The sequence below is a fragment of the Rhinichthys klamathensis genome, unplaced genomic scaffold (assembly GCF_029890125.1).
Source record: "Rhinichthys klamathensis goyatoka isolate OS25496 unplaced genomic scaffold, OSU_Roscu_1.1 h1tg000196l_1, whole genome shotgun sequence".
Taxonomy (NCBI): Eukaryota; Metazoa; Chordata; class Actinopteri; order Cypriniformes; family Leuciscidae; genus Rhinichthys; species Rhinichthys klamathensis.
In genome coordinates, this window is record NW_026606722.1 from 6,952,791 (window position 1) to 6,977,317 (window position 24,527).

A 24,527-nucleotide genomic window follows, 5' to 3' on the forward strand; every position below is an offset into this window, starting at 1 on the left:
CACGCTACTTAATTATGATCTTATTTAGGAAAGCTATGCTGTATTGTGAACATAGTCACACTATATAGTCACTATATGTGTTCTATATTTATAATATAGCATGACTTTAAGATTTTATGAAGCAGTTAGTTACATAAAAAAATTAACTCAAATAAATAAATAGAAATAAAATATAATATAATTATAAATAATATAATTAATTTGATAAAAAAACGCTATTAATTAAATTCATTTAGTGCCATCTTTCCACTAGAAGATATAGTACTCCTCGACATGTCCGCAGGATACTGGAGATGTGCTTCAGGTTTTGCTTCCCATGTACCTGAATAACAGTCCATAATTCCATCCTATTTGCTGATGGTGGATCCATTGCTCAAAAATGACTGCTGAGGGCCATCATGGACCAGTGCAGGGGTGCGTTGGTGTGATGAGACAGCCCATTGCTGCCTGACTGAATGATGGACATGCACGATTTACTTAAATTCACATATAGAACTCCTCCAAGCATTCCACTCACTGGTCCTTGAGACAACCACACACCGTTACTGCAACTCCATGTGTCAAATGTTCCCATCCCACACAGCTCAATGACATTATGTTAGCATCATGAATTGAGGAGTAACTAACTACAAGTAAAAATACTGTTACGTTTATTAGTGTGTGTGTGTGTGTGTGTCAATAGCTAAGCTGTTTTCAAAATTATTTTTCATTCATTATAATCAACATTATAAATGCCAAGCCTAAACAAATGTACATGCTATATACAAATAAACTTGGGCTCATACCTTAGCACAAATTTTAAATGCATTGAATAAGTCACTTTGGAAGGTAAGTCACGGCAGGTTTCAGATGATTTAAACGATAGATTCTTCTTTTAAATTGCTAATGTCAACACCTAAGGAGAGAAGCTGTGGCTGATTCTAGGTCATTTTTAAAGATGAAGGATCATCACATCTTTCCACAACTTCCTATTTTGTGAGTAACCCAACTACAGTTGATCTCACGCCTCTATGAAATATTCCAGACACGCTCTCACAGTGCGTGTGTCATGTCATAGAGATAAGATACGATGTGGAGTTGTATTATTTGAATCAGCGTTACTCATTGGAAAGAAAGAGCAAGATGTGTAATGAAATAAGCCTCAATGTGATATGAGTCAGACTGTTGTAATGGCCTCGTTTAAAGGGCGTTGCTATTCATTAAGCCCGGACCTATTGTGAGAAGTAATTACAATAGTTCATCTGAGCCATAAAGACCTTTTTCATTATGAAAATCTAGGTCATCTTTCCCAAGTCATCAAGAGATATATGGCTGCCGCCTGAAAGTCCTTTAGTGAATGCTAAAGGTTACAGCACAACCTCGTAATGAGGTGTACGTGTTTTCCAAAGCATTTTGGCGGTAAATTCTCTTTCGATAGTTTGAAGAGCTCTGTGAACAGAAAGTCTCATTGTCTCCGTCCTTTAGGTTATGTGACGATGGGAGCCGTGCCACCCGCGTGGGCGCAGCAACAGTTCGCCGCTCAGGCTCCATTAGCGTTTGGCGTCCAGTCCACGGTGCCCGTTGCGCAGGTTTTACCGGGCGCTCAGCCTCTGATCTGGGGTCAAGCCAACCTTTTTCCTGCCACCCAGCAACAGTGGGCCGCAATGGCAGGGGCTCACTTTTCGCCTGCCGCTTTCATGCCTGCCCAGACAGTAGGGCCGCTTCCCGCTGCCATGTTTCAGACACTGGCTTCCATGGCAGTGCCCGCGTCCTGCGAGACGACCGCGGTGGCCATGGGCGGAGCCGTGGCAGGAACCTCGGGCTCCACGGCCTCCAGTCCGCAACACGGGGAGCACACACTGCAGAGACAGGCTAAGATGAGCAAGGAGATGTTTAAGGACTTCCAGATGGCAAAGCCACCAACCATGCCTGCCAGGAAGAGCGAGCAGCCTAACCTGTCCTGCACCACAGATGCTTTCACCAGCTACTTCAGCAGAGTGGGGATGGCGCAAGACACGGACGATTGCGACGACTTCGACATCTCGCAGATGAACCTCACGCCCGTCACCTCCACTACGCCCTCCACCAACTCACGTGAGTAGGACGCTTCAGACATATGCCATAGTTTTGACTCAAATTTGGGGCTGGTTATGTAAATGCAATTATAGGGGGAAAAACTAGTTTAAAACACGTGGTCAAATAAAATAAAATATTTGTATTCATGTTAATTTTATATGGAAATATGTTACGTCTCACTATTTAAGATGTATATGGGTAATATGGTATTTAACATATAAATGTTAAAGTTAGATCAATTAAAGAAAAAGTATTACTCCCTCATACCCTATTACCCCTAGATATCTTACATAGGAAGGCATAACATAATTGGGGGCTCGTCCGGGATTTTTATACCATTTTCAAGAAAATTTTCAGTTTAATTCTCTAGAAATGACATGTTGTTTAACTGTCAAGTAAAAAGTGATAAAATATTATTTTGAATCTTGAATTCATGTGAGTTTTTCACATTAGCATAATAACCATTGTTTTCAAATAAAGTTTAATTTAATTGAATTTATATATATATATATATATTACAATTATCATGAATTATTCGTTCTTAATTATCATTACATTTTTGGAAAGTTGCAACACATGAAATTTTACAACCTCAACTTAAAGGGTCAATTTAGTTTTTTAAGAAACTTATTGACTAAGGGATTTTGATCCACACTTATGAAGGGTTTTAAGTTTACATGCATAAATTTAATTACATTGATCATGACCAATTTCTAAATTGACCAATTTGACCAAATTTCTAAATTCTAAAAGTATAGATTTCTCCAGTTTCGAGGTGAAATATTTACTGATTAGCAATAAAAGTGAGGGTTTTTTATTGTTTGAAGTTGGAACGAAACGAAAGTCTTTTCTCCCCTATTGTGATGTATATCCGAGTGAAATGGCTTCTCAAAGTAGCAAAAATATAGGGCGTGACTTGATTTTAAAATATATATTTTTATATTATTTATAAATATCATAATGTTTTTGGAGAGTTGCACCACATGACATTTTACAACCTGATTTAACCTTAAAATCATTTGTGGCAAAGTTGTAAATAAGTCTTTTAAAATATCACAGTCATGAAATCATTTTCTTTTTTATTATTATTATTATTTTATTTCTTTTTTTGCTGGTTGCATCACATGTATTTGGTTTGGTATGCAAATACATACATGTATTTGTGGCATATGTAATATCAAAATATTATATATATATATATATATATATAAATATGAGCAATATCACACTGCATATGCAAATATAGCCTAAATATTAAGTTAAGAAATTTAATTTTCCCCTCAACCCAAATCAGTTTGCTCTGGAACAAGTAATAAAATAGACCAAAGATTGCCCGTTTGATATACCCCAAATGAATTATATCTCATGTTTAACCACTATTTAAATACAGTAAGAGCCAGCGGCAAATTCCCAAAGGATTAGCCGAGATGAAGCCATTTTCTCTGGGTACATGAGCGCTGAACGGCCGCTGATATAGCCTGGCAAAACGCCTTTAAAAAGCCTGAAAGCCTTTAAAACAAATTTTAAATCAGGTGCTATGTTTATATATAGTCCCATATTGGAGGTCTAAATAACTACATTCTTGCCTAAAAAAACTCTTATAACTACATTTCGTGACACAACAACAGTAGTATTTTTTTTTTTTTAATATGGTGGATTTTCTCGACCGTCATGACAGCCGCAGTAAGCAGGATGATACAAACGGTGAAACGGGTCCAGTGCTGATATTGTGGGAATTTCGCACGTCTCTCAGCCAATCAGAATCAGAACCAGAAAGCTTTTATCAAAAATGCTTTTTCAAAAATGTGTAACACAACATTAAATTACATTTTGTTAGTTCATGCATTACTTAAACCCATGACCTTGGCATTGTTAACATCTTGCTCTACTGTTTGAGTACAGGAATGCCTCCACAGCAACAGGACATCAAATGATCTTTCACTGATGTCTTACTTATTTATTACATTATAGTATTAATTTAAGGAGGGTTAGCAGCTTCCTCTTTTTTCAATAATAAGAATTTATGACAGCCAACATTTAAATGATTATATCTTGGCACTGGTTTGAAAACATAATGATTATCTTTAGAAAGCTGCAATTTTCCTTTTTGCTTCACAAAATGTGTTTCTGGGTCAAGTGATGCAAAATGATGTCACATATGCACACATATTAGACCTTCCAAGTTTTCCCGAATCGATGTTTTAGAATTATGCGAATTTATTTATAATTTTTTATACTTTCTTTATTATTTATACTTTATTTATAATATTTCACTCTGATTTAAGAGGTTGGTCACGGTTAGGTTAGGCTTAGGGATCGGTATAGGGATATGTTTTTATATCAGGAATGTTGTTTCAGGACCAATAGAATCACATCATTCTGTAGCTCCATAAACCCTGAATACACCAACAAAGAAAACAAATCTCACATCGAAGAACTTGGTATCTCACCACATGCCTTTCTCTCTCTCACCTCTCTCATCGCAAGCCCTTAAGAGTGCTGACACGGCTAGAAAGGCTTCATCCGTTTCCTACTACAGAAATTTAAACTCACACCTCATCCCGTCTTTCATCAACACATCCTTTTTCACTCAGAGGTTGAAAGGTGGGCTTTGATGCTGTTGCCCAGAAGGCATTGTCTTTAGTCAGCGTGAAAATGACAATTAGTACTGCGGTGGGGAGCGGCGGCAGAGGGAAAGAGAGAGTCAGTCACAGGCCCAGCTGTGCTTCTGGCGAACAGTGTAATTATCACTGATCTCTAGGGAGCCTTGCGCTGTGTGTTGGGCCTGTTTGGATCATCTCGCTCCTGTAGTGCTAATTATTGCTGGGATGGAACGCCGCACCGTCCCACGTTTGCACACCGGCAGGCCGTGCGTGAGAGACATACTCATTTATTAGGTGTCAATAAGGGATTTTGATCCACATAGGACCCTTTCTGACAGGTTTTTGGCTTAAATGCATACGTTTAGTCAAACTAATCATGACTAGTGCGTGCAAAACACAAAATGCATTCCCCTAGGTACAAATTGTTCCAGTTTCGAGACGAAATATCCACTGAATGGTGCAAATAGTAATTTTTAAGTCTAAAGGTACACTATGTAACTTTTTTTTTGTTCAACATGTTAATGAGTCTATACATCATCATTCCTTCTTCCAAAGCGTGTTTTTGTCTTACCCTGATTCACTATGATAAGCCTATTATAAGTGTTTATATTTTTGACCTGTCGGGATGATTTTTGTGGGAAATTGTGTATATGTACATGCATGTCTCGTCGCTGAACACGCTGAAAAAACGCTGAACAGAATAGAGTCTGCTGGCAAAATAAGAACGCCACAGAGCTCATAATAAAAGCAGAAACAACACTGGCTTGGCTTTTCGGACATGGCGAGAACTGAGGGATTTGAAATTTAGTAAAAGCGGCGCGGAGATGGTGTTTTTATTACTCAACAGGTGAGTAAGTTATTTTATTGAACAGATAAATCGCCATATGTAGCTCTCTATCAGAGTTCATTGTAAATCATGGTCTATTGTGAAGAGTCATTTCAACGCACAGCCGAAGCACAACCAACACAATGTTCTTCCGCAAAATGCATGTTTTCAAGGGTTTTTTTTTTTTTCAACCGCTAGAGGGCCAAAAGTTAAATAGTGTACCTTTAAAGGTGTAGTGTGTAGATTTTAGCGGCATCTAGCGGTTCGGTTGCGAGTTGCACTAATGGCTCAGCCCACTGCTCACCCCTCTCTTCCGAAGAAGCTACGGTTGTTAAAACGGGACAAACATATCGTCGTCTTAGACAGCAGAGAACAGCCAGAGTAAGCAAAAATGACATGATTGTAACAGCGCGCGCGCCTCAGCATCCCCTTGACACCATTTACTACACACAAATTAATAAATAATAATGAATAAAAATATTGTTTTTTTTTTTCTCTGGTTTTGAAAACTCTTCGCGATCGACTTAAAATGCTTACAAGATCGACTTGTCGACCACGATCAACGGGTTGGTGACTCCTGTAACGTTACTGTTTTACGGTCAATAGTACTAATCAGCTGATTGTCAAAGCCATAACACAGCGAGGGAGAAGAACTAAGTTACATGAAACAATCCAACTACATATTTTACACCACTGACAAGGGAAAAGTCACTACTCACGGTTTCTATGGCTAGCTTCTAGCTTTCTGCGGCTTCTCTTTCAAGGTAGTGACGAAACGCGCTCTGTAGCGATGTTTGTTCGCTGTCGGCTACGGTAGAAACATGACGTCACAATACAGGTCCTTCTCAAAAAATTAGCCTATTGTGATAAAGTTCATTATTTTCCATAATGTACAGTAGGTACTCAACCAGAATGCCTATTACCGCCGCGACTCGTGCCGCGGCAAATCCACTGCGGCAAAAATAAACTAGTCGCATTTCAAAGTCCTTCGCGAAATGACCGCCAGGTGGCGCAAAGGGGCATTTAGCAAAACAGCCGCAATTGCCGCATTTTGAAACGGGCTAATGTCAATTAACAGTAAGGATGAAATAGTTGAGACTGATTGAATATGTAAAAAATAAAATAAAAATAAACAAACGAAAGAGAATAGAACAAACCATTAGAACAAAAAAATAATAATAATAAAAATATAAATAGTTTAACCTATAGGCTAACAGATTCAGTTAAATTAAACAAAAGCAAAACGTAAAGTAAAAGTAGGCTACATTTAAACAGAATATAACAAACTTTTAGAGCAGAACATTTTATGAATCAAAAGTTAAAATAGGCCTCTCTCGCAATTAGGTGCAATGACGCTAAACTATTGAGGAATGAGAGGATTGAAGAGCGCTTCTCTCGTGTGCGCGCACTGACTGCTGAACTACCGAACTTCTGGGAAATTTTCAGTGAGAAAAGTTGTGGTCGAGTGGTAGAATTTAGGTTTCAATAATTTAGATGACACGGGTTCAAATCCTGTCCAAACAGGGTAGCCTATTTATAAAATACAATTCCATGCATTTCCATTTTACATGAAGGAACAAATATTATCTAACAGATTGACTGAATTTATATCAATCTGTATAATAATTCCAATCGTAATTTCAAAAGCAGTTCTGTTAAAAAAACAGAAAAAAAAAAACTTCATGGGGTTCCATAGGCTACGTTTTTAAAAACATTGTGTAACAAGGTGCGATATGCTGGTGTGGGGGATTTCCCCCCAGTAATCAATGCTTTGCCTAATTCACCAATAGACCATATCAAATATATATATATATATATATTTAAAATATGCAACACGCACGTTTAAACAACAAACAATAAAATCTGAACCGGCGCTTCTGCTCCTGTGAGAGAACATGCAGCGCGTTTCAGTTACGATCCTGGTTCCAGTGGCCTTAATACATTCATGGCTTTTCAAAATGTCACAAAGCGTTTTGAGATGTTTTTGAATGAAATATTGAAGTTTATAATTAAGTGTTTTGGCACATCACGCCGAGTGGCGCTACGCATTATTCTAAAGTCGGGTTTTATTCTGGCATGTTGAAATAGAGTTCAACAAACACGGCGGCGCTTTCACTTGAATTTATTTTTTCTCATAACAGCTAAAAGAACTTTCTAGGATAGAAGCTATCCTACTCCCTAATTTTTGGTCATACAGATATATCATCTTTTAAAACAGTAAAAGGTCTATATGCTAACGATAAAACGTTTTCTCGCTCATGTGAGCGAACACACTGGAGAAACAAACGTTTGGGCATTTCACAGTGAGTAAATTCATGGCCGAGTGGAAGAACTTACGATTCAATCATTAAGATGACACGGGTTCAAATCCCGCACAAACATGGACTTTTGTCAATTTTATATTAGCCTATTAATGCATTTTATAACCTATTATTAATGCAGAGAGATTTGTAGTTCTAAAACTCTGTTATGCACCATATAGGCCTAGTTTTTGCTTATATTATAAAATAAAATTGCCATGCATTTCCATTTTACACTGGAACAAATAGTATCCAACAGAATGACTTAACATCTAATACCAATCGTAATTTCAAAAGCAGTTCTGTAAAAAAAATATATATATATATATATATATTTATATTTTATAGCCTATTTTTTATATATATAGCCTATTTTTTGGATTCCCTACATTGAGTTTTTAAAACATGGTTTTAAGCAAGGTGCGATTTGCCAGGGGGGACGGGGATTTCCTTCTGGTCTAAACATCCCTGCTTCTGCTGAATTATTTTAACCCCCCCACCCCCTTCCTCCGCAGTAATCCGTGCTAATAGGCTTAGGCTACTTCACCAATAGACCATATAAAATATATAAAATAAAGATATGCAACAGGCACGTTTAAACGACAAACAATAAAATCAAAACCAGCGTTTCAGTTACAGTAGCCTACGTTCGTGGATCCAGTGGCCTTAATGTAGGCCCTATGCACGGCTTTTCAAACTGTCACAAAGCGTTTTGAGATTATTTTGAATGAAATATTGAAGTTTATAATTAAGTGTTTTGGCACATCACGTCGACTGTCGCTATTGTTCTAAAGTCGGGTTTATTCTGGCATGTTGAATTAGTGTTCGACAACTTCGACAAACGCGGCGGCGCGTTCACTTGGATTTATTTTTCTCATAACAGCTAAAATAACTTAATAGGCTACTAGTAAACTTTTATTCATATTAGGCTAACAACATTTTAGCTGTCGTCTCTGTCTCCGGGAACTGCTCGTCACAAAACTGAACCGAAAGCCACTTGCTTCAGCTCATGTTAAAGCCTTTAAATGTCTAAATATTTAATAAATGTTATCTGATTATGTAATCCATCTGAAACTGAGAGGTACAGAGGATCTACTTAAACATGTTTAACTATGTGAGCGCTTAGAAATGAGGAAAGGACAAGGCAAGGGGAAAATCTCGCTCTAATTAAATAGGCTAAATCGCCCTGAATTAAAATGTAAAAACAAATCAAATAATTTATTTGTCGAAATGTTGCGCTATTGTTTCATTTGTTATTTAGTTTAACAGCAGCACAACGAAGCACTGTGGTTCGAGATTTATTTGAATAAAAAAGAAAAACGTATTGAAATTGAATGAATTATTGAAATTAAATATTTAGTAATAAAGTTTCATGACAGAAATATCACTACATGTAGCTCACATTATTTAATTCCTTCATTATCAACACTTTAATAGCCTAATGCTAATGTCTAATAGCGGTTTAAGTGTGAATTGCGACTTCTTGTTTTAAGTCAGTCTCAGACTCACAGAGCCTGTGGGGGTTTGGAGGGACAGTGGCTTTATCGTGCGTGCACAATAGGTGTTAATGTTCGTCTTTCATATGGAGATGTCGGATAGCAGCCCAATGAGCAGGCAAAGGCTAAATTCTTTTAAGGATAAATCTCTCGATGTGTCCAAATGTAGGCCCTATATCTTATTTAATTATAAATATAGTGTATTTTTTGTATTTAAAGTTTTTCACACAAAATTTAAATTAAAGTGTTCAATCCAGTTGTTTCAACTGTTTTTATAAAGTTTTAGAATGTTTGAAGCAGTGTGTATGATTGTCAACAATCTGGCATTATCTAAACATGTTGACGAAACGAAGCAGATAAAGAGCTCTTTAATTCAACCTCGTTTTATTGTAAGTGAATACAACAAGGCATGCTGAGTCTTTGAAGCAACAAAGGCAAAATAATTTGTTACAGGTTTTTTTTTTTTTGGAGGGAGACAAAATAAACTTTGCTAAAAAGAGATTCAGCGCAAGAGAGAGGCAAAGAAAAACGCATGTTCTTAATTTATGTCGTTTTGTTCGTTTTGTACTGTTTTAATTGTTTAATTAAGCTGCAATTTCTTTGGCAATACAAATTTAAAATGTTGCAAGAACAAGATTCTGTGTTTCTTATTTTGCATCGCAAAGGAAATAAACTCTAAACTCAATGCAACCAGCTGTTTTAAACCAATAAACTGTCCCACTTTATTTAAACCTTAAAAATGTGCGATGGGGTTTCAAACTTAATTAATTTTAGTGTTCTTTTACATTTTCATTTGTTTTTATATTGAAAGCAATACTATTTAGTTAGTCTGTTATTTTGTGTATAGCCAACAAAATCAGTCTTTTCTGATTTGTTCAATTTATGGATCTGTTTTGAAAAATTTCTTCCGTTGCTATGGCCGGGTATCACTGTCTATCACCTCAATTTCGTGAATGATTCACAAAACAATAATTTAGCAGATTAAAGACAAGCTTCATTATTTTCATTTTCTGACGCGATCAGCTAATCTTCCCTCATCAGTTTTGTCGTGCAGCGGCTCTACTGGAATGTAGCAAATTTATGTTGTAATGTGCCATTGATAATTTAAACAAAACTCTTGACTTTACATAAGTAAACAGTTAATGAACTCAACTCGCTAATAAACAGTTACCTATTTAAGCATCAAGAACGGTAAAACATAAACGAATTCGGCCAACAGCAAATTAGCTCCATTGAGATTCGATCTCAGATCGTTTGAAGCGTAGTGAGGTTCATGTTGTTGCGTTAATCGCTGAGCTATCGTCTGAACGCTGTCAAATAGTGTATTATGGTCTTCCAACCCCTCATTGATAGCCTAATATGTTTCGGTTGCAATGTTTTATGTTGAAATGTTTTCACTATTTATTCAATTTAATTTCAGTAGGCCTATTGTGATTATGAATTCGTTTAACTACAAGTTTCACTTGAAATCATCTGTTACCAGCTTACAATCGCTCTGAATGAGCAGCGGCACTGCGGCAGATTACGCAATAGAGAGAATAAACTGACACTTTTCAAAGTCTGTAATTGTAGCGCCTCTTAGCGGTAAAAGGCAACAAATACACACCAGAATTTTACCGCCGCGGGAGCGGCGGCGGTAAAAGTATTATTCTGGTTGAGTACCCACTGTAATGCTAAAAATGAAACTTTCATATATTTTAGATGCATTGCACACCAACTGAAATATTTCAGGTCTTTTATTGTTTTAATACTGATGATTTTGGCATACAGCTCATGAAAACCCAAAATTCCTGTCTCAAAAAATTAGCATATCATGAAAAGGGTCCGGTCGGTAGTCTTACCCATGATTGCGGTTTTGAGTAATGAAACAGGCTGGGAGTTTTTAAAAGCCTCAGGAATCTTTTGCAGGTGTTTAGAGTTAATTAGTTGATTCAGATGATTAGGTTAATAGCTTGTTTAGAGACCCTTTTCATGATATGCTAATTTTTTGAGACATGAATTTTGGGTTTTCATGAGCTGTATGCCAAAATCATCAGTATTAAAACAATAAAAGACCTGAAATATTTCAGTTGGTGTGCAATGAATCTAAAATATATGAAAGTTTAATTTGTATCATTACTAGGGATGCACCGAATCCAGATTTGTGGGGTTCGGCCGAATACCGAATCCACTGGTTAAGATTCTGCCGAATCCGAAACCGAATACCGAATCCTACTCTCATCCTCAGTCCATTAACACAGTAAACACATTAATGAAGTAAACAAAGTGGATTTTTCATTTTATTTTATTACTGTAAATAATAAACACTACTTTTACTTTTATAACTGTAAAAATACAGCAGCCGCACACTCAAAACACTGTGCAAAATCAATTTAATAATAATATTAATAATATTAAATTGATTTTGCACAGTGTTTTGAGTGTGCGGCTGCTGTACAATTCCTGATGATTTAATGTAGCAGCACCTCTCTACAAGACATTTTTGACGGATGAGCGGTGGTTCTTTTCTACTTTTATAACTGTAAAAAAAAAAAAGAATAAGCAACATTATGCATTTTAACAGCGGCGATCGGCGATGTTGTGTAGCCTATTGTTTAAAGTCCTTGCCACCATGAGACAAATCGGCATTGCAAATTGAACATGTAGCTCGACTTGAATTGCCTTCTTTTCACTGAAAGTACTGCCAAACAACACTTTTTCTGCTCACGAGTTCCATTTTCACTTTCTCACAGCCTACTGCATTCGAACGGTGCACCTACTGTAACGAGTGGAAATAAGGTGTGGCCCCTTTAAGAACTGCGCGCTCCTGTTGAACTGTCTGCAGTGCGTATTGTATGTGCCGTGCGCCTCGAACACATGCCCATGTATGCGGGTTATTTCTGTTTGACGCTCATTTTTACCTTATTTTGTTAAGAAACGCTGTGGAACGTAGAACGTGTGACAGACAGTTACACAAGTTCGATTGTGGAATAAAGTGCGAGTTGTGAGATGCCAATCGCCTCCGTGAGTCTGTCTGGCCTCTGCAATAACTTTAGCTGTGAGCTATCCCAATTTTTCTTCCTGACACAACGCGTTACACTACAGGCTTGTTCGACTTGAACCGGCGCTGCACAGACAGATCAGTTTATGACATCAAAGTACCGCGAGAGCAATTCAAAAGCATAAGGAGCCGTCTGCTCTCTATTCGTTCACGCGGTTCTTTGATGTCATTCACTGATCGGTGACTTCGACGTAGCGCGCGTAGTGCAAACCTAGGGTTCGGTTCGGTGGAAAAAAATTCTGAGGTTCGGCAGAAACCGAACCCCGTTAAAAAGCCCAATATTCGGCCGAATCCGAATCCGAATCCTGGATTCGGTGCATCCCTAATCATTACATTATGGAAAATAATGAACTTTATCACAATATGCTAATTTTTTGAGAAGGACCTGTATGTCGGCCTTCATAGAAGGGGGTGCCCGCGGTTATGTAGATATAAATGTCTCATTCTAAGGTAATAAAAACATAACGGTTCATTGAGTAAGGTCTTTATACACCACTCAACACATAGTTATGGATCTTATATTGCATTTCTGTCAATAGATCCTCAGAAATATTACACATTGCACCTTTAAGTAACAAATATAAAACACATAACTAACCTCAAAACCAACAGGAATTCACTTTTACATCCTTAAGGCTGGAATACTCTACACGACTTGATTTGCAGTTTGGTCGAATCGATGCTAGTTGCCAAAAGTCAATGGCAGTCTGCAGATTTTGGGCAGATGGAGTTGACATTTCTCTGAAATTGCGTAGTGTATGGTAGACATAGACTTCAATTTTTTAGCTTCAGGCTTTTAGCTTCATTCCACCCAGTCAGATGAGATCAAACTTCTTTGATATTTCGAGCTGATTTTAGAACATGCGTCATGCGTCTCTTAACAACGAGGTGCCTGTTTGATTTTGTCAAATCCAAAATGCAACCTCAGATGAGATCATAACATTTGCTGATGTGTTTTAAACACTTGAAGCACTTTGCATATAAATTCTGTGAGTTTGTGGGTTCCCTGTGAGCCGGGCTCATTGCTAGCAACATGCTAGAGCTAAAATAGAACTACAAAATATTTGTAGTACGGTATTTCACTTAAAATAAAAGCTGTGTTCCAAGTCTTCAAAAGCTTTTTGATGGTTTAGTGGAAGATACAGACTTTCAATGAGAGTAAAAGTCATAGTGCTTTTAGTGCCACCCTGTAGACATTTCAAGTGAAAACTGCCAACAATTTTAGCTGCACTAATGCATTTTAGCTTTTGGAAAAGCATATCTGTTTTATTTTTAACGTAAGAGCGGGTTAGGTCTTATTTAATTTGAATGAGTAAGACTTCCAGCATTAGCCGCTTCTAGTTATTTTAGCTAATGAATTCACAGGAAATAGCTTACAGTATGTGTTGAAAAATAAGTTGGATACATAGTCATCGACGGTCATGTTTTTTTCTCTTGAGACCAAGTAGAAAAAGTCCCATAGTAAATTAAAATGAGAATTAACGCTTTACATATCTGAGTAAAAACAGGCAAATTTCCTTGGCTGAATGCAACAGCCGTCACTGAGCTGTGAGAGCAAACGGCTCGCTGAAGCAGTTTAAGGTTGCATGAGCCCAAATAGAAACATTGTTTTCATGTATAATTGATCACAAATGAGCCTCGTCTTTAATGTAAGTGTGAAAATTTCAGCGCCCTTCCTGTAAAATTGCAACAGATATTTAGTTCTGTTAGATATTCATCCCAGCGGGTGAAAAACATACTTGTACCTTCTTAGCGTCGCCCAACAACACATCAGACGCTTTATATCAGCTAATGCAATAAACAAATGTGAGATTTACTCTGTTACTAACCATAACTCTGGCCTTTTCTCTCTACAGCACCCACCCCAGCCCCCCGGCAGAGTTCTCCGTCAAAGTCCTCGTCCCACGCCAGTGACCCGCCCACCGATGACTCTTTTGGTGAGGCAGAGGGCAGCCCTAGTCGGAGCGGGGAGGAGGATGCTGTAAGTACTGCTGATTGTGGGAAATGTAGTTGTTCAACTATATCAGATCTGATCCCACATGTGCTTTTTATTACACAAAATACAATCAGAATCAAAACCTAAAGTTCAAGTTTAGTTTCTCCCATCAGCACTGACTTCATGAATCCTTGGAGACTTACATGATTAATATTGTTAAAATATAAATACATATTGCATATCCTTATGAAAACTGGAGTATTAGAATAGAGCCTGATTCTCCCCTACTGATTTTAATATTTATATTTCATCAAGTCAAGTCCATTATTGCCTCATAAAGAATATAACACCTCAAAAAAAAAAAAAGGTAATATCCTTTTTAGACTAATGACGTAAAAGAACAATTCTGGCATCATTCACTCACCCTTGTGTTGTTCCAAACTCAAACGACTTTCTTTCTTCCTTCCATGGAAACCAAAAGGAAAAATAGTTTAATAATGTACTGGTCACTCTCACTAGCTTTAGCCTTTATATCCTATTCAGAGGTGTGAAAAGGATATAAAGGCATCATAAAATGGTTTATATGGCCTGTCTGCTGTATTCAGAGTGTTAGCATGGAATCCATGTTATCTTTGTGTTATGAACCAACTAAAATCTTCATTAGAGTTCATAATTTGCAGTTCATGGACATCAGTCTTTTTTACAGTTCACAAAAATGTGATTTTGGGTGAACTGTGAAAACACATCAGTGGTATTTCATAAACACTCACACACAACCTCTCTCTCTCTCTCTCTCCTGATCTCTATCAGATATGACTCATCAGAAAATGCCATGGAAACCCGACTAGTGCTCTTTCTCCTTTCTTTTATATTTCAGCTGAACAAAAAGTTTAATTAGTCCTTGTGTGTCTCTCTCTCTCTCTCTCTCTCTCTCTCTCTCTCTCTCTCTCTCTCTCTCTCTCTCTCTCTCTCTCTCTCTCTCTCTCTCTCTCTCTCTCTCTCTCTCTCTCTCTCTCTCTCTCTCTCTCTCTCTCTCTCTCTCTCTCTCTCTCTACTGAAATGGCATTGGGCTCCTAAATCACTTACTCACTACACACCCACACACACCGCCATGAGGTGTTACGAGTGCAGCCATAGAGGGAATATTCATAAAAATCCAAAATGCTTTAGTCTAAAGCCTTTTATGCGGTAGTACAATACAGGACCCTTTTTAACAGTAGGGTTTTCACAGCTCCGGTAATGGGCACATGTGTGCGGGAACTTTTGAATACATCAGTGTGTGGGTGGAATAATTAATGTATTGAATAGACGGATGGTTGGATGGATGGACAGATGGATGGTTACTTTTTTGCACATTTACAGCACTGCCTATGCTTCCGTTCTTACCGTTGCAAGAAAAAAAAGATGTGAACTATTTGATTTACTATGGATTTCTTCTTTCCTGCTGCTTTATAAAAGCTTATTTCCTGTCACTTTTCCTATTTCTTTCCCCCAAATCTATTCCTTTCCCCTTCTCCTTCTATGCTCCTCTCTCTTTTTCCAGGCTGGAGACTCCCAGCAGTCTCCGGGTGCGAGTGAGCCTCAAGCAGAGCCTGAGAGCTCAGAGACGGACAGTCCTCAGGTCGGTAGCTAGATAGCGGCAGGTCAGGGTAGGTATCTGTCCTCTTTTATTCCCCCTCTTCTTCGTGTCGGCCTGCTCCAACCATGACGTCACGTCAGCACGCCTTCACCCGTCCTCACCACCATTACATAGACCCACACATCGTGGCCGTGTGTTGTGGTGCTCTTTCTCTTTATACTTTACACTTTTTCTACTCTCTATCCTTCTTAGGCTGCGTTCACACAGTCAGTGTACTGAAAGGTGTGACTCTTGATCTGTCCTGTTTGTACTATTACAGATCTGGATTCAATCCTCTATGAGATTCGTCTATAACGAATGAGATCTTGATTTATGCTTTAACCCAAGTGACATGGTAACCATAGTTTAATGATAGTAAATAAATATCAAGACTTTTTTTTATTTATTTTTTTTTTATTTATTTATTCTGAACAAGGACATTTCAGCCATTTTATGATGCCTAGGACCCTTAAATATGAGGTCCACTTGCGAGGGAATCCCTTAATTATAAAGGCAGCTAAAGAGTGATATTATAAATATTTCAAAATACTTGATAATTGGGTTTTATAAAGTCAAATCAAATTATCAAAATATTTGGAAACTTTTTTTAAGCATCCGCTAAGTTGAAAGCATATTTAAATTAACTCTTTTTTTTTACAATTTAAACAATAAACACCAATAATTACAAATATTGTTAGAAGGCAATATATATATATACACCATTCTTTACCATATATTTATATATACTTTACCATTTAAAAGTCAGTCATATTTTCATTTTATTTTTATTTTATTTATTTATTTTATTGTTATAAATTAATAATTTTAGACAGCAAGGATGATTTTAATTGATCAAAAGTGACTGTAAAGACTTTTACAGTGTTACAAAAAAAATAATGTTTTATGCATCAAATCCAGAAAAACCACCACAGGAATAAATTACATTTTTTTAAATATATCAAAATAGAAAACAGCTATTACAAATTTGTAATAATTTCATAATATTACTGTTTTTAATGTATTTTTCATCAAATAAATGCAGCTTTGGGCTGATAATTCATAAAACTACTGTATATGCTAAATAGATTTTTTTTCTTCCTAAAGTTAAAATATATAACTCTATGGAAGCTTGTTTCAGCCACGTTATAAAACAAATAATATAATAATAATAATGTAACTTTTTATCTCACATTTCGGACATTTTTCTCAGAAGTGTGATTAAGTCGATTTTTGAAAGTTGAAAAAATTATTATTATTATTTTTTTTTTTGATAGCGGAAAAGCTTCCATAATGATTGTCAATAGAATAAAATAATTGTGATTTATCTTTGGATTTCTGACTGTAGAAAGCAGAATGAAAGATTACATTTTGCATTAAATTAAAATCGTAACCTTGACAGCTATCCTTTTTCTGTCAAATTGTCTTCCTATTTGTATACTGTAACTGTACTTAGCACTCCAAACAGGCCTGACAAGTGTGTTCTGCTACTGTGTGAATGTGGCCTTATTCTCTGCCTTCAGTTTCTTTCTCTCTCTCTCTCTCTCCGTTTCTCATCTCGCCGTCCCTGCCTGCTGCTGCAGTCACTCTTACGCTGGTATGCATCTCATGGGAACATGGTTTATATGCTTTTATGGTGTAATTTTGTTTTGTTTATGACAGAGTATGAGTGAGTTTGTGTGTGTGTGTCCCTTTAATCCCATAAAGCTTCCTGATGTGTGTGAATAGCAATGCTTTTGAACGTGTTTTTTTAAACAGCGGTGTTGCATTGCATACCCATGAACATCATGAATGATCCACATCTGAGTATCTGTGTTGTGTCATTTCCAGATATACAAAATGAGGTCATGAATGTTTTTTATATTGTCACTCATCACAGCAAAAGCACACAACATACTGAACTGATCTGAACCGAAGTAAAACGAGGTCTGACACGCAAACTAGATCCTTTTTTATCTTTGATTTCTGTCATTGCGACTAAAAGCATAAAATAATGCTGGTGCTTTAAACATTTCAGCTCTTTCATTTTAGTGACTTTTCTTAATGAACAAACAAGCAACATGCCTTCTCTTTCTGTTTATCTGTCTACTACACCTTATGTAATACTAAATGAACACCAAGCCAGTTGGCTGGTAACTTTAGAATTGCAACATACAGTATTACACAACTTAAATTGAATTGTATGAATGATAGTCCCAACCTCGATGATTTCAAACTAAAGACGTGCAAATAAAAGACTTGCCCAAATACTTATCACATGAAACAAAGTAGCATCTTGATTTCTTTTTTAAAAAATGTGGACTTCCAAAATCCGAATAGCCTCGAAAGTGAGCTATCGCTCGGTGGTACCTGTCTGGAGGAGACATGAGCTCATCAGGATGAATCATTAATGAAGGGCTATGGGAGCCAGAGGCTTGTTTCTCTGACTGTAGGAAGACTGATGTAGCACACTCATCTCTACCTGCCTAATGATGAATGAAGCACTGATCCCAACTGAAATATTAACCCACCTACATACACCCCCTATAAACACACAGACTGTAGAACAGATGTGTCCGTCCATTTACTATAAAATGAAGGAAAACTGGTTCCTGGTTTGGTGGGTAAAATCTTGCCAATATTTGGATGTGATTAAAAAAATTCTTACAGAGTTCTTGAGAGGTTTTATCAAAGGGTTCCTGTCATATTTCTTAAAGATGCTATATTATGCCCTTTTACAAAGTCTTGATTTTGTTTTTGGGGACTATTAGACTAGGTTTTCATGCTTGAATGTTGGAAAAACATTATTTTTCACATATTGTACATTGCTGCAGCTCCTCTCTTCCCAGTCTGTCAGTAACCCTCTGGGGTGCGTTTATCGTACAACGACGTAACTCGCTGCTTCACTACCATATATGATGCATCATTGAAGAAATCAACTAGCTAGTCACGACTGTTTCCCGAAACCGTATTGTCGCAAATTGGTCGTTCAACCACGTTGGTTAATGATGTCACCTACGTGGTGGAGTAATGAAACTAATTAATCAATTAATCTGTTTGAGATCGAATTAATGCTGGATGTTTTGCTATAAATTACGGACATGGCATCTAAGAACTATTTCTCATTTTTCTCAGTTATTTTGCTTTATTTCCAGATTCAATCATAGGCTCGTTCTTACGTACTAGAGCATGTACGCACATGCACACTCTTCAAAAACGGTCCTTTAAATCTCTTGACAAACTAAAAGACGTAAATTACATTTGTAGGTATTCTAAATAAAAGATATAGATCGTACCGAATGTCAGCTTGATTATTTGGCTCAAGATAAGGATTTATTGAGTCCACATGTCATGCAATATATAAACTATGCTTCTAACCACAGGTGGAGAGCTGTCGTTCCAACCACACAACTTTGCGATGCTGTTTGCGATTGTTCGTTGGAACTAAGGTTTCGGGAAACACGGACTCGTTGAACTATGCTGATAACGACAGAACTTCCGACAATATTGGCTAACAATGCTTTCGGGAAACGCACCCCTGTTTAGTTTCTGTCTCTATGAAGCCCCTCCTTCTGAAAAGCTCAATGTGCTCTGATTGGTCAGCTGGAGCAGTGTGCCGTGATTGGTCAAACGTTTCAAGCTAAACACGCTATTAAAGGGATAGTTCACTTTGAAATTAAAGTTTGATATGTTTTAGCTTACCTCAAGGGCATCCAAGATGTAGGTGTCTTTGTTTCCACAGTATTTTCAATTTTGTTATTTTTAGGTCAAACCGTTCTTGTCTGTCAGTCATATAATGCAGATCTATGGTCACCACCTCAAAGAGCATGCACAGAGAAGTCCAAATTAAACATGATTTAATGACTCGTAAATGTAAGTACACATTGATGGCCTAAGACACGAAACGAGCGGTTTGTGTGAGAAAACGAACAGTATTTATATCGTTTTTACCTCTTGTAAACACAGCCACGTCCAAGTGATCTGAGGGTGCGGGCGCTTCGGTCTTTTCCGGAAAGCACCGGAAGTGATCTCTCGCACGTGTACGTCACTCATTGTTTACACAGAACAGAGATTGTAGGTAAGACGGCTAATTAAAAGGGTACTAATCTGTGATGTTTAAACCGTCATAAAAAAAAAACAAAAAAAAAACAAACAATTGTATGAGTGACGTACACGCGCGAGAGATCACTTCGTTTTCTCACACAAACCGCTCGTTTCGTGTCTTAGGCCATCAATGTGTACTTACATTTACGAGTCATTAAATCATGTTTAATTTGGACTTCTCTGTGCATGCTCTTTGAGGTGGTGACCATAGATCTGCATTATATGAGTGACAGACAAGAACGGTTTGACCTAAAAATATCAAAATTGAAACTTCTGCGGAAACAAAGACACCTACATCTTGGATGCCCTTGAGGTAAGCTAAAACATATCAAAAATTTATTTCAAAGTGAACTATCCCTTTAATGCAACTCAACCAGGCCTCGCCCTTTATTTTGTGCATGCCTTGATCAGAAATGATTAAAATAATGAACATGACGTGTTCATTCCCGGAAGAAAACTCAAGAGTACAATCGAGGCGTTTCAGGGAGTTCAGAAACAGTGCTTACTGATATAGAGACTTACTCCCTGTGGTGTTGATTTGTCCTGTGTATGATCCTGGTATGATATTGTCTCTGATCATAGTTTCAGAGCACATGAGTAATGCTCAGTTTACTGGTTTTGAAGCAGTATGGCGGCTGGGTACTGTGTGGTTGGCATAGGCATGTCATTGCCATTGGATTATAATAGTGGTTGACTGAGGATGATGTTACTCTGTACTGTCTGCACAGTGATGATCAGGAACGGTAAGTGTTCTCGCTGACAGTGACCTTCTGTTGGAATATGAGCCAATAGCAGTGTTGCCAGATCTCACAAAAAAACAAGCAACCTTGAAAAATTGGTTTAAAATAAACAGTAGGTTACATTGCATTTTGCTACAAAAAAAATGTATTTTCAATAGTTATACTCTTTTACAAAAATAAGTCAAATGTCAATAAATAAATTGCTCTCATACACACACATCTATGGAAAGGACAGGGGGGGGGGGAAACAGATTTTAAAGGGGCAATCAACTACAGCGATTATTAATGACATTATGTCGGAGAACAGAGCTGTTGGAACTGTAGGTGGGGGATTTGACAACTGCAATTACTTGTCTATCAAACTTTCGTTTTGCTAAGCCGAAATACACAACTGGAAATAAGTTGAATAGAATATGTGTCTGTAATTAATCATTTTATTTAGCAAGGAGAAACGACATATTAAAATGATCAAAAGGGACAGTGTGCGACTAAGGCTCAATCCCAATTCCCCCCTTGGCCCTACCCCTTGTTTTCGAGTGTACCCCTTGGCCCTTAAAACAGAGTTACAAGGGCCAAGGGGTTGAAATATTCCCCTACGAAATGGAACAACCCTTCATGAACCCGATACGTCATCAGTCGTCGTCGATGGCTCTGCCGTTACGGAGTTTTTATAGGATTTCTCCATGACAACGACTGACAATCAGCGCAGCTGCTCTTAACTTTGAGAAAACATGATGCTTATAACGTTCCATCCTCGAAATGTATGTCTTTTCTGTTTCGGAAAGGTAATATATTATACAATTTCTTAATTTAAATGAATATATCATTGTTATAAGAGTAAATAAAGTGCACGGTGGTGTCATCTGGCGCTAAATTGAAATGTTTAACCGTTTTTGAAGCCATCTCGCCGGTGATTCGCTATATATTCTGCAAAATGGGGAGGTAGGGGCAAGGGGTGAATTGGGATTGAGCCTAAAACTTGCTTTTGTCCTCTTGCGATAAGTCATTCCAAACATCATGGCAATGGATGTCGGTAGGTTTACGCACATCCCAGCCACCGCTCTAGCCATTAGTTTTAATCAAATGAGATGTAGGCATGTTATCCAAGCATTAATGGCAAGGAAAGACCCTTATAATTTAGAGTGGCATGTATGAGGTGTTTCTGGGAGTTTCTCCCGCATATCTGCTTCAAGGTCTTGATATATTGTGGCATTTCTTTGTTGTTTGGAAACCAGTATTCCTGTAATTCTTTTGTCTTCAATGAGTTTAATTAAGGACTCTGTCACGTGTTCTGACCAAAACATACCGCGCCAACTTTAAAGAATGATCTTTCACATACGCAAGGTGACCTGCAAATGCGAAAAAAAACTTTTTAAATGGCAGTTTTGCGAGATAATCCTTTTTCGAATTGCTTGAAAAACCACCTCATTCGAGCGTAATTATTTTATTTTTTTTGCTATATATGGGAGTTTAAACATTTACGTATTTTCAATTCTCAATTTCAATATGCACAATTTGAAGGGTAATGGAAACACAGCTACTGTTAGACTCTTGTGTACTGTTATGTTCATTTTTTGTTCTTCTTTGTCATCGTCATCTTCACTGTTATTTTTGGTGAAGCATTATTCAGCTATGATAAAGAGACATCCAACTCTTGCATTGCGTGTACGTGCATTTTGGGCAGGAAGAAATAAAGTGAGTGTGTTTGTTTGTTTGGGTTGATTTCAAATGTCAACAGTGTTTCTCAGAAATCGCTTACTGCACCTTTAACGTAGATAGCATTTGTACGTGCATAACTGAAAAAAGCTGCTTGAGACATTACCAAAAGGGACTTTACTTATAAAAAGTGGAAATGTCAACACAGTCTTTCTTCCATTTATTTCATTTTCTCTACCACTTTCACTCAGCAGGGTTGACTGATCCATTTCCCTTGCTCTACCTCTCACCTACTTAGTCATCCATTTCTTCCTTCCCCTCTTTATGTACTTCCTCCCACACTCCCTTTCACTTGGCTTTCCTCTTTTTCAGCTTTTTAGTGTTCCATTCATTTTTATCTTCTGACTCTTTCTCTCGCTCTCTAAAACACTTATCCTGTCATCTCTCACCCCGTGTGTCCGTTCGAGCGCCCACGATGGGCGGAAATGTCTGTAAGTGAGTGATAATTGCTTTTTGAGGTTCTGATTTCAAACTGTAGGGTTCAGGCTGCAGTCTGGACACACACTGACTGGAAGCTCTATTGTACCTTATATAACCCTTCCTTTGCTCCTTGATGCTCTTTTTTTTATAAATAACCATTTGATAAAGGGAGAATTCACAGGGTTTTATGCTCAAGTGGGTGGTTCTAATGCAGCTAGTCTGCAATTATCGAATATAAAGATTAAAAACATGGATGAGATTGCTCTGAGAGCAGGTAGAGTATGAGGCTGGTGACTTTTTGTCACACATTTTGTCTATGTTTCCAGTGTTTTCTGCAGCAGTTTATCTACTGAGCAGCTGCTGTGGTGTAGCTCCACTCTTAGACACGCACTTGCAAACTTCCCTAAGCACTTCCCCTCGGGGGAATCCCTGCCGCCATTTTGAAGTGCGTTCCACTTCATGAAGTGGACTAGGGAAGTTTATATGGACAGACACTCGCTCCCTGGATTTTGACCGAGGGAGCGAGTCTACTTCATCTGTACACTTCAGGCAGCTCCATATACCACAATGCAACACGATTGTGACGTCAACGCATATTGCCTTTAATTTAGGCCTACCCCACCACAAACAACTCTTATGATATATTAATTATTAAAAAAAATGTAAACAACTCAAACACACCTACATATAGAATGCTGCATTAAACAATTTCTTAAGGGAAAAAAATAAATAATAAATCAATCCCATAGTGGATTCTAAGTGATCAAGGGCTCCGCCAGTAGTGGACACTCATGCAACGTAAGCAATGACATACATCCGAGTGAACGAGACGGAGGGAAGTTAGCGAGTGAAGGGCATGACAATTTTGGACTGGAACGCAGCACTGGTGTCATGGAGTAAGTTTGTGAATGTAATGATTTTCAGAAAGATCTCTGTTGCCACCTGGTGTTGATTTTGAAGAAATGCTTGTTTTATTTATGTTGCCAGATTTAAACCAGATTTTGTCCCTCATATGTGACACAGACCGATTTTCTTTCACACTAAACTGTATTTTTCAATTGAGATCTGGGGTACTTTCATATATATTATAAGTAATGTTTAATAAATAGAAATTGTATTCACACACACACACACACACACACACACACTATATATATATATACATATATACATGGACCTGTGAACAATAAAAATTGACCATTTTAAAAGCCCTCAAAAAACGGCCACTTGCAAAACATCCGCAATATAATACAATTTTAACAATAAATGTGTTGTGAAGCGAAAAATATGTATCAATCAATATATATATAGTCCATATAGATCGATATATATTGGATATATTTTTTGTATTTATATAAAATAGAATTGGATTTTTTAAACAAATAAACATGGGAAGGTGTGTCAGACCTCATTAATATATATTTCTGTAAACAAAAATGTACACTTTTAAAAGCCCTCAAAAAATGGTCACTGACTAAACATCTAAGATAATTCAAATAAACTTTAATTATAAATATGTCGCTTAAGAAAAATGGCGTTGAAAGATTATGTATGTGTCCAGATGATATAGTTACAACCTTTACTAGTAAGGGGCAAACGTGTTTCCCATCTGAGAGTTTTGTCATTTATATTTCAGTAACCCTGCTCTGTTTGTGTTCAGGGGAAGGACCCTCTTTATGCCCAGATCAACAAGGGGA

At 37.4% G+C, this 24,527-nt stretch overlaps 1 protein-coding gene across 1 annotated transcript in view; it reads left to right on the forward strand.

Moving 5' to 3' along the window:
- dab1a (DAB adaptor protein 1a) overlaps positions 1 to 24,527 on the forward strand; it is a 406,752-nt gene that overhangs the window by 380,830 nt on the left and 1,395 nt on the right. The window contains 4 exon segments of the mRNA XM_056262791.1: positions 1,465 to 2,073; positions 14,177 to 14,301; positions 15,800 to 15,877; positions 24,491 to 24,527. Of these exon segments, the coding sequence (XP_056118766.1) occupies positions 1,465 to 2,073; positions 14,177 to 14,301; positions 15,800 to 15,877; positions 24,491 to 24,527 (849 nt within the window).